Genomic DNA, 12,357 nt, shown 5'->3' on the forward strand with positions numbered 1-12,357 from the left:
CACTATCACTAGCATGAACTACTACCATAGAACAAGCACAGGACTGGACACTGCGGGCTGGGGAGGGCAGGAGGACGGCAACAAAGTTGTAAGCTACACAACGCTATCTATTAACTTATTCATTAAAACTCTTTTAACATGGGAAGTGTAATTTGTATTGTATTATGTTTTCTGTTTTCGGTTAACTTATTAGAATTTCATGCCGTAGACTTTTGTCTTTTGAACACAAGCGTAGTTTGTACTTCGTGTTACTAACAGCCGGAGTGTAGTTACATCGCATGTGTACGAATTCCGTACAACTGTCTCCACGATTTTGTTCGTAGTATCTAGTCTCAGGTTCGGCTCCAAGGGGAGGGAGGCACTGGGGCCATGCTCCCCCAGGCTATCCAAACATTTTAATTTTCTTAAACATATTTATCCTTATGAACTGTATAATCCCAATTATTTAATTGGATACCTAACAATAAAATTATTTTATTTTGCCTGAAAAAAACCATATTATGATATTAATATGAGGTGTGTATCATAATATAGGAACGTATCGCCGGACTCAATAGGTACTAATTTAGGGAAACAACCATTATTAGTCGTTACTCAATTACAGTCTTAACATTTTAACATGTTTTCATATAAAGGCTGTTGAAAGCGAACCATTTTTAAGGGGTCGGATTTAGACAATATTCTATATTATCCATCATGAGTTATGTCCGACTGTGGGAATTCTGTGACTGCTGTTTAGTGTTGTTTGTTAAACATGACATTGTTATTTTCAATTGTTCATTTTATTTAGTGCAAAGTTAAAATTTTACTTATCTTCGATTTTCGTTTGTTTTGTTGCATGTTTATAAATCGGTCATCAATTTTAAAAATAGCTATTAAAATACACTAGTAAGTTGTAATAGAAATAGGTAGGTACAACAAAATAAATACCTATGTATAGGTTATTCATAGGGTTGCCATAATTTCATCAAGTAAAACCGGGACAGACAGAAAAATAGTAAATAAATTTAGAAATATTATTGAACTATATTCGCCATTGGATATGTATTAAATAACGACACAATACTACAATAGGTTATAGTGTTATAACTTATACACTTTATTACTATAACAAATTGACAATGTAAAATTTTTTTTAAAATTTATTGTTTTATAATATTTAACAATATGAAATTAATATACTATAATTATAAAATAACAACATTTTTTATTTATTTACTTGTACTTGGGCCGGGGTGGCTGGGCTCTTCTGTCTCATTTTCTTTGTACCATTCATATTTCTTAGATGATTTAACCGATGTAAGTAAAGATGGCTGTGTTTTAACATACTCGTAAAATTCGGAACAAGTCTTTTTATAATTGTACTTGCACATTATAATACTTTCCACGGTATCAAGCTGAAGACGATTTCGTTCGTCAGTCCATTGTATTTCCATTAAAGAAAATACACGTTCGACGTTAGCATTGTGGGCTGGTATTGCAAAAACATACTGAGCAATTTTTAAAAGTTCTGAGTGTTGTTCATCGTGTATTGACACACTAAAAAAACATTTAAAAATAAAATTGTAGAAATTAAACAATTTTAATTTTTTCCTAAAACCGGGACATATAGACGTCCCGAAAAATGTTTTCGGGACACCGGGACACAAAGTCAAAAACCGGTGACAGTCCCGGTTTTCCGGGACGTATGGCAACCCTAATAACTATTATTACCTATACCTAAATTTTCAACGTGTCTTTAACGAGCAAATTGTAAGTACTCAGGTACTAAGGGGCGTATTTTTTTTCGACGAGACTGCATATTTTTCGGTACTTTCCTGTTATACGAGACTACAACTATTATCGCGACTACTATCCAAGGACCAATACTACCTCCATTATCACGACTACAACGATTGTTTTGTGAAACATCACAATCCTGTTATCTAAAATTTTACTACCAAAATTTGCATGCTTTCCTATTACCACAGACCACCTTAATTTTATTAATCATATTTAATTCTTTGACATTTTCTTTATTATGTAAGTATTGTGGAGATGGCCATATTCAAATTAATTATATCAAAAAGAAAAAAAAGAAAAGATTTTAATTTCAAGTAATCACTCGTAATATATTTTACACGGTGAACGCCACTGAAAATAATAAAATAATAATAATAATTCAAAGAATAATACCTATTATCGCTGTCGCCGAACACGAACAAAAATGGTAAATCCACAAATAAAATAATAATTATGTGGATGGCCACATTTGAATTATATAAAATGCGTAAAGTAAATAGTAAATGCGTTGACTCCTAAGACCGCACATTTATGGTAGGTTAAAACCTCACAATTTTTAAAATTGTTGTATCCAAAAACAGGTTTTTACCCCAAAAAGATCTTTATTACAATACTTTATAATGTATATATACATTTATGCAAACAAAAAAAATTTAAAAATTTAAACAAGTGTCCCTAAAAATAAATATAATTTAATTAAAAATCAAAAATATAACTATTGTGTATTTACTAACTCTTTTTAGTTTTTCAATTGGACAGACAATATTTTACTCTCCCTTATGGGACTTATGTCTTAACCACTATTTAGGTACTCAAGACCAACTATTTCCCCAATAACAAGTGGTAGAGACTTGACTAGAGACTTAAGACTTAAAACGTGTCCTCGCTCAGAATCGTTGTTCGTATACATTATACAAGGATATTATAATAGGTTAGGACTTAGGTTCAATAAGTATAAAAAAAAACCCTGTTCGAATTAGCAATAAAATAACCGCCATATTGATCTAAGGTATAAACTCTAACACAATCAAGTGCCTACAATAAAATGTTTGTTATTCACAAATAATCTAAAAAAATCACGTTATTTATAGATTAGTAGTACAGCAAATAAATGTAGGTATCTTTATCATAAATCATCTAATAAAAATTCAATAAAACAAATCAAGTTTAATGTCAAATCACAAACACGAACGATAATATACTTTTAAAATTAAAATAATGTTGACCCTCCCAAAAAAAAAGATTTAAAAATGACAGAAATATGTTTAGACATTGTTTAGATTATTGGATTTACCACTGCACTATAATGGTATACATTTATTTGTAGTAATTTATCAGAAATTTATGGAAAGTGGTTAAGAAAGTTACTAATAAAATAAATAAGTACATTAAAAGTTTAAAAATAAATATCAACACGTATTGACAAAATGTATAATAAATCATGCTTAATATACTTGAGTCTAATAGTAATATTTCTTGTACCAACTCTCATTATGATATTATAATCGATAGCAGTACTGATAAAAATTGTATAAAAATACATTTCAAAGTACCTATATTAAATTATTTGCATAATATTTGTCTGGATATGTATACATAATAAATAGGTATGATTCTTGTTACTACATATACTGATAGTCTTAAATTATTTTTAATTCAAACTTAAGTAAACAATTGTACTATCTTAATTCTAACAGTCTTATTAAACAAAAGAAAAATAAGTAAAACAATGATAAATCAAAAATGTATCAAATGCAGCATTGTGTATTAATTAACTGTATATAAATTAATGATTTACATAAATACATAGATCTATCATAAAAAAGCTTATGCAAATTAAACATTTTATATACCTACAAGTTTAGGAAAAAAAATTATTAACTAGGTACCTTATTTAAAGGTACTTTATAAATACCAGTCTCTATATTGGGTTTTCATATTATTTACAAATTGTATTAATTATTAATTTAACATTAATATAAAAACATTTGTATGGGGCACACAGCATATAACAAAAGTTATTTTACAATATGAATCCTTCCAAATGGTATTTAATAATTCAACATTTTTCAATTTGTGTTGTAATTTTGTAAATATTAAAAATGCTTAATTATGTCAATAAGTACCTATATCATGCACATTTTTTTAAATGTAAAACAAAACGTGAATATTGTGAAGAATGTGTAACTACTAACTGGTGGATAAAAAAATATAAATAAAATGTTTGAGTCAAAACATTTTTATCCTCCAAACTAATATAACTCTAGTAAAAACATTATATTTAATTCGATCGTAATAAATATTAAATTTATAGGGGGTAAAAAATGTAATATTCCAAGTTTAATTTCAAGTTAAGCTATAAATAATATTATAATAGCCTTTTTTTTAGAAAATACGATTTGGATGGCCCGAAGTTGAAACACCATTGTTTATAGAAGTTTGCCGAGGTTTGCCGATTGGTTGATTTTTGTGAACACGTTGAGTGATACTGCACTCATAATTATATGTTATGTGAATTTTTGACATGGTATTTGATAAATTAGTTGGCATGGGATCTGTCCAGAAAAAGTCATGGTCTAAAGCTGTGTTGGCATCACATCTCTTTTCCGGGTCTAGATGAAGTAATTTTTCAAGAAGATCGCATCCATGCACGTTGGAAATACAATGCATAATGTGCTTCCATTCCTGTAAATAAATATTAAATAGTTTAAGTCTAAGAAACAAAGTTTGAATAATTTAAATTTTTACCGTTCCTGAAACTTTATAATTTTCTGGGAGTACTATATTTTTATATATATCGTAGTTCACAACCTTTGGCCAAACTTCTGGGGTTATTTTCCCACGTATAAATGATATACATTTTAATTGATGTGCCTCCGAAGAACCCCGCATTATTGGACAACGAGTCCAAAATTCAGCCATAATGCATCCAGCTCCCCACATATCTATAGCCGGTCCGTAATTACGTTCACCAAGCAGTAACTCAGGAGCGCGATACCAGAGTGTTACTACACGATTAGTATATCTGCATGGAAATAATAATGGTAGATTATACATTATTATAATGAGTACTAATTGGGAATTAATAATTACCTAAATCATTATTTAAGATTCATCTTTAAATAAATAAAATAATGTATAATTATATACTATTATTCTATTAGATATATAAGTAAATTATTATCAAATATTGCATGAATGATTTTGTACTTACTTATTGGGCTTATCTTTTGTTGGTATACTAAATGAACGGGATAGACCAAAGTCTGCTATTTTCAGAATTCCTTCGTTTGTAACCAATATATTTGATGTTTTCAAGTCACGGTGTAAAATCTATTTAGGTAGGTACATATCATTAGTTTATTTTTACGTACATTTATATAATTGTCATTATGTGGAGAATATATTCACCTTATTTGTGTGCATGTAGTGCAGACCATTGAGCAATTGACGGATAAGTTCTTTAATCTCGGATAGGTCAAATTGTACATATTTAGCATTTAGTAACCTAGCTAGATCATATTCACAGAATTCAAGTATCAAATAAAATTTTGATCGATAATTATTTTCTTCTTTCGCTATAAAACATATTTTGTATTATATTAATTCCATAGAGTACTTATAAAATTATATCACTCTCAAATAAAATTTACCTTCATTATAACAAATTTCAATCAATCTGACGATATTTTCATGTCTTAATTTTTGTAATATTCGAACTTCTCTTAAAGCAGTGATCGGAAACTGAAGTTAATAAAATATAACACTCATCATTAATATTAGAGAATAGTCAATAGGTATCACTAAAAAAATTACCAATTAAAAATATATCTATGTTTTGGTTTATTTGGAATCTACATTGTATGTATTTATTTATTTGACAATAATAATATATTTTTAATAAATTGTTGAAAATATAAGATTACAGCATAAATAGGAATTTATTGAAAATAAAAATGTTATTCATTAAAATATAAATTCAACAGTCATTATTTTAGGAATTTACTTACAGACAAACTCATGTGTAATTAGTTATCTATTATATTTGTTTTTATTACCTTTTATAGGTGATTATAATACACAAACATATTATTATGTATTTGTGTTACAGTATTTTAATATAATATGGATTATTGACAGTGGCGTATTTTACATTTTTTTTCTGTTAGGGGTGGGGGGGTCGTCCAATAATTCCGACATAATATAGGTATACTCTATCTATTATTCTGGATAGAGTATAGGTACTGATATAAAGAAATAGATTTTAATAGATTTAAAGAATAGAAAATAGTTGTTTTATTATATTTTAATAGGTATTTTAAATTGCATGGGCTAATTTTTACACAAGTATATTAAAGTACAAAATCACTTGATAATCTCTGGACAAAAAATAAATATTACGTAGGAAAAAATGGTCCTAAATTAACACTAATTGTCGGCCAGTTGACGACGCAAATTACATTAATGTTTTATGTTATTAAAAATAATATATTCCTTACGGCTCACAGCAGATCAATGAGCTATTATTATTATATTTTACTAATTTATTATATATTTATTTGGTATTTACATAGTTACAATACGTAATAGATATTATCTATTTTATTAAAGAAATATTATGAACTGTACTTGTAGCCGCCAACGTCGTTCGGTAACAAAATACAAACACGAAGTAAATGATTCTACGACTATTACCTTGTTTACAAAGCAAAAATTCAAATATAATAATAATAGCTACCTATAGAAATAGTTTATTGGAGAATGATGTGTGTCGTCAATTTCTTGCGATAACTTTGACCCACAAATTCCGGGACCAAGCTCGCAAATTCTCGCAAATCACAAAAAAGCTTTTGACACCAATCACGACTAAATCGGGTGAAATGAGTGAGCTACATGAAGTTGGCTCACTCTCTAGTAGATTGTGTAAAAGATACTCGCAGAATATTAGCACAATTTTCATATAGATTTATCCAAGTAGTTGGGCCAAGTTCATGGACGTAAGAATGTTTCGACTGTTTCGAGAATTATTGATGTTTATCTAATAGGGGTATTTTTTTAAGTAGTAATACCAGGGCTTGAAACCGTTTTCAAAACCGATTTCAGAAACCGGTATAAACCGTTTTAAAACCGAAACCGAAACCGTAATCAAAAACGAAACCGAAAAAAATGGATATACCGGTATTATTATTTTAATTATTTTAATTTATTAATTGGTTGCAATTGGTTATATATTATATTAATATTATAATTAGAAGAAATATGGTACCTATATATACATTTTGTACAAAATATATATTTATTAAAAATACAAATCTTTGGCCCAATTAATATAAAAATCATTCACATACCTAGTTAACCAACTAAATATCACGTATATCATCTAATTTTCATACATTGATGAAAATATGCAATAACTATAGATCCATATTATAGAAAAATTGTTCATTTCATGAAATGGATACGAAAATATAAAATATAGCTTGTATCTTGATATTAGTGTACCAGTATCTCAGTTTACAGGAAAATCGTCGTCGGTAACTACTAACTACGTGAACTAATTGGTTCGAGATAATCAATTTACCCGTGGTGGATTGGATATAGTAGGTACTTGTTATATTTTCAATATAAACTAGGTATAGGCTCTAAGTTGATCAGTCAGTCAGGACCCTCTCGATAATATTATATGTATAATATATATAGATTATGTTAATAAATACCTGTCTACCTATAGCAAATAATAATAATAGTATAATATATTTAATCCTCCACTTGGTCTTCTTTTTTATTATTTTAGAAAATAGGTACATATATCTAGACGCTACATTGTGTTTAGTATTTACTACATTATAGTATTTTTTAGTTTTGTCAATAAAGTAAAAAAAAATCAGTCGAAAGGTAATTGATATCCTGTTTTACACCATTGAAACTCCACTATGTCGAGTAGTGCGATTTCTATCCGATTCCTATTCTATCGTGTTTCAGCTGTTCTGTGTGCGGTCCACCAGCTGGACACGGGTGTATTACTCATAACTGAACAATTGTAAATTTGCAAAACAAGATATTTTAGACTAAAATATCAAAATCAATATTATATTATATTACTATGGAATGGTCTAATACAGGGTTTTTGAAACTGTGTTCCACGAAACCCTAGAATTTAGAAGTCTTGTTTGTCTTATATTCTTTCTTAAAATTACGCTAAAAATGACTATACCTACCAATGTCTTATTGAAACAAAGTAGGGGTTCTAATAATCGAACTGTAATAACGTATTGTTGAAACTAAAAGAATCTAAAAACTAAAAAAAAAAAGTAGAGGTTCCACGATAAAAGTGGACATAAGAAACACTGGTCCAGTATATTCCACGTAATCAGGCTATCAGCGTTCTTATTTGTTTGAAAAAATCAACATTCGTATTTTCTTATTTTTGTATTATAAGTGCAAACTATGAACGTATAAGTACTTAGTCTGATATTAGTATTTTTAATTTATCAAATTAACAGTAATAATTTATATTGTTAGATGTTCTAATTAGTAATTAATAATTATTATAATTAAATATTTATGATAAGTACTATATTATTTTTGTACTAAATGTATTATTGTATAAGAGGACATTGGTGGTCATAGTAGGGTGAGATAATTAATATAGAGTCTAAACTCAAATAATATTGTTTGAATATATATTAAAAATTGAAATTTATTATAGATTTTATTAATAATAATCAATGTGTTATCGTTATTCACTAAAAATAATGACTGATTGGTATTTAATGTAGAATTTGTGGTGTTTAAAGTGTTTAAAGTGTAAACTGTACAGCCTTTAGTGAGCAAATTTTGGAAACCTTAAAGTGAGGTGTGGCCCCACTTTTAAGTATGTTATTCAATGGCTTATCCCCTCCCTATAAAAATTCTTAATTACGCCACTGGTACCTGGTACCTAGCTATAATATTTATAATAATGTATTAATATTATTCTTACCAATGTGGCAAAACGTATACATATTATCAAATTTATTTTCCCTATTTAACTATATTGCTATAATGCTATAATGCTACATAAGTACTAAGTAGGTACCTACATATTAATAATAATTTAATATATGTCAGTTTAAACTTTAAATATGTGTAGGAATGGTCAAATTATAAAATAAAAATACCAAATGAAATGACAATGTCATGAAAATAACAATTGATGACTCATTACCTATAGGATATAGGTACAAGGTACGTACTATTATATTATTGAGTAACTAAGTAGATAAAATTATTTTTATATATGATTATATTAAAATTGTAATAACAATCAAAATAAAAAATAAATTGGGGTCTGCGGAAGACTATTTGACTTGCAGTTATTTGTATATTTATTGTATCGATAATCAGTGTTGTGCTTTATCTAGATAAAATAAATAGGCACACAGTATATTTTTATCTTATCTAGATAAATAAAACTGATATTTGATTATCTGCAGATAACTAAATAATATTTTTTATTAATTTCACTTGATTTTTTCCGTTTTTCTATAATTTTTAGTAAGTACTTATTTGAAATTTAAAACAATGCGAAATATGCCACAATTAGTTCACAAGGCATCATCCGAACTGCGTATGAATTTTGAATGTTAGTATGTTTAAACCAAACAAAATAAATGGTTGATGTTTTTTTAGATTTAATTATCTGCATTGGTTATTATGTGTTTTTGCAATAAATCAATTCATTAAACAATAAAATTAAGTGTTAAGATAATTTAAAATGTCCAATATATTAATATGCATAGGTAAGTTTATTATGTTTTTCTAGAATCCGCAACTTTGAATTTTGGTAAATTATAACTGCTATTATTGTACCTATTTGTATTGGTAGGTACCGAAAATTATTTTATTTTATTATAGTTAGGTACAATTTACATAGTTACTATGAAATACAAAAAGACATTAACTTACTCCTTCTGTTGTATTGTGATAAAGAAGTTCTTTGATAGCAACTATATTTTGATAAAGTATATTTTGTGCTTTTCTCACTACACTGAAAATAATATATAATATTATACATTTGAGGATTTCAATATTTTCTTAAATTAATGTATAGTAGGTACTAGGTTTTCAAAAGCGCCGTTAAAAACAAAATACAAATTAAGGAAAAACGGACATTTTCACTGGTTGTTCATATTCGCATTTTATATACACGATAAAATTTTCAAAATTTTGAACTGTTTACAGACATTTTCAGTTTCCATTTTTTTAGTTCTTTTTTCTATTTATGTCAATAAAATTGTACGTGTAGGCTAAAAGAGCTTGAAAATTTAATATGAGGCTTCTAATATATTGTTACATTGGCGTTTGAAAAATATTGAAAATCTTTAGTCATAATTTTTTTTATAATTGACAAAATACTGAAAAATCACGAAAATTAGCATAAATATTTTAAAATAAGAATTTAAAAAAAAATTTCTTTTTAAATCTAGGATTTCAAAATGTAATACATGATTCCTCATAAGTTTGTCTACCCTTATAAATAAAAAAAATGCTTACAAGAAATTCAAATTAAATTTTTATGATTGTTTGAAGTACATAATTTTACAACAAGCCTAATCATCAGCGCGTAATTTGTATACATTTTAACTATTGATCTTATTATTTATTTGGAACGTCAACTTAATAGTTTTATAATATCGTAAACAACGGTTAGCGTATGAGTCAACAGGTGACATTGATATTTGACGGGGACCTATCGATTCCGCCAATGTAGCATCGATTCCGCCAGTATCGACTCCGCCAGTTCAGGTAGTCTCAAAACAACCTATCGATTCCGCCACCTACCAATTTCTACCTGGACCTGGCAACTGCTGCTGTCAACCTATTTCTGTTATAATAATAATAATATATCTAAAAAATAATTCAATAATTAATTTAGTCAAACATAGTTTTAAGTTTTACAATGTTATTTTTATAATGGAATGATGCCAAACTAATGAAATAATACAATATAGTTAAATAAATAAAATGTTACAATAATAATAATATAGGTATATCAACAAAATAATTCAATAATTAATTTAAATACAAATTTAGTCAAATATAACGATAACAATTTTATACAGGTATTTCATATAATATTTATAATATAGCTATGTAAGTAAAATAAAACTAAAATGTTCGGGAAGATTATTTTTTCCCTGGCGGAATCGATAGGTCGTTTTTAGACTACCTGCACTGACGGAAACAATGCTGGCGGAATCGATAAACCTCATACCCAAGTATAAAAAGGTCTGGCGGAATCGATGAAACCCCATATTTGACACTACATGTGTATACTGGTTTTCAACGAGCCATCGCATACCTAACCTTTAGCTGGAGGTACATATTATAATAGGAGATGCACCCCATAAACCGGTCGCCGCATTGTATGTTCTCTTTTGTAACAGAGTATAGGTTTAAGATAATATATAACAGGAGCTCTATTTCACCCAGAATCGAATAGTTGTGCTGAATTAGCAGTTAAAATAATAAAAATTTATTGTTTAAATGTTCAACAGCACGATCTCAATTAAATCAATTTATTTTGATGCATCGTAATACACCTCATTCTTTGACACGAGAAATGTAAGATCAGATAATGTTAGGGCATTCGACTGGTTTACAATTTGACACATTACTGCCAAATACAAATGAAAGGGTCATTGGACGAAAAATATAACAAATAAACGATGGTGGTAATTGGACAATATTTTTTGATGTACCTATGTGATAAAGTCTTAGACAAAGTATCTTAAAATACCAATAATAAATGGGCAAAGAGTAAAATTATCAAATGCATTATGTAGAACTTCATTACGGAAATCATTGATGTCATCATAAAAAAATCATTAATATCAGATAATAAATATATAACTACCAGATTTAATTAAAAATGTATCTAACAGGTAGGTAGATATTTAATAACTAACCTAACCTATGGGTTACAATAGCATATTATTGAATTAGAACAAAAACAAATTTAATTATATTTACCCGTAACTTCCTTGTCCGATTATTGACAGTAATTTGTATTTTTTGTCAACATTCTTGTCCCAGAACTGATTCTGGTTTTCTTTTAGGTCCATATATTCATTCATTATTTTAGAGTTTCGGTGTGGGGTAACTTTCTCCGGTGACAACGGCGGCTCCGGTGACTCGATATAGTTACCCTTCATAAAATTTATAAATCCAGTTGAAAACTGTTGTGAATTAGGTGAGTATTTGTTATTGCTCGCCATGGCATCAAACGAGTGTATCTCGCGCAACATTCAATGTAAATAGCGGCTCTCTGACACCTATACTCTGTTCAAAATAAGACCGGACCTCGGCGGCAACCAGTTTTCGTTCGCGACGGTCAGGCACCTCCCCCACCATAGATCACGTGTCAGGCCGAGCCGCAGAAATAAGCCACAACCCATGCGCACAACTCGGCCGCCGAGGTCCGGTCTTATTTTGAACAGAGTATATGCACTGACTAATGTCACGAACGTGTTTGGGTGACTTATGCGCGCCGTGGTGCGATTTTTCGTTAGATGTTGATAAAAGTGGGGGCAT

General features: G+C 28.5%; 1 protein-coding gene across 1 annotated transcript; it reads right to left on the reverse strand.

Annotated features, from left to right (window-relative positions):
* Positions 1 to 1,211: 1,211 nt before the first annotated feature.
* On the reverse strand, positions 1,212 to 12,041 carry LOC132941436 (cyclin-dependent kinase 9-like). The gene is made up of 8 exons (XM_061009488.1): positions 11,797 to 12,041; positions 9,730 to 9,811; positions 5,436 to 5,526; positions 5,194 to 5,360; positions 4,997 to 5,115; positions 4,531 to 4,807; positions 4,226 to 4,467; positions 1,212 to 1,539 (listed from the first exon to the last, which is right to left on the reverse strand). The coding sequence occupies exons 1-8, from the start codon at positions 12,039 to 12,041 to the stop codon at positions 1,212 to 1,214; spliced, it is 1,551 nt and encodes a 516-aa protein (XP_060865471.1).
* Between the last annotated feature and the right edge of the window lie 316 nt (positions 12,042 to 12,357).

Source organism: Metopolophium dirhodum, chromosome 1 (assembly GCF_019925205.1).
Source record: "Metopolophium dirhodum isolate CAU chromosome 1, ASM1992520v1, whole genome shotgun sequence".
In the NCBI taxonomy this organism is placed as follows: Eukaryota; Metazoa; Arthropoda; class Insecta; order Hemiptera; family Aphididae; genus Metopolophium; species Metopolophium dirhodum.

What these genes read in the sequence shown, in the direction of transcription:
- LOC132941436 (XM_061009488.1), bottom strand. Translation starts at nt 12,041, where the DNA reads ATGGCGAGCAATAACAAATACTCACCTAATTCACAACAGTTTTCAACT. An exon ending in ACTACATGCACACAAATAAG is followed by an intron (nt 5,116 to 5,193) that starts GTGAATATATTC and finishes CTACCTAAATAG; the next exon opens with ATTTTACACCGTGACTTGAA. An exon ending in ACAAAAGATAAGCCCAATAA is followed by an intron (nt 4,808 to 4,996) that starts GTAAGTACAAAA and finishes ATTTCCATGCAG; the next exon opens with ATATACTAATCGTGTAGTAA.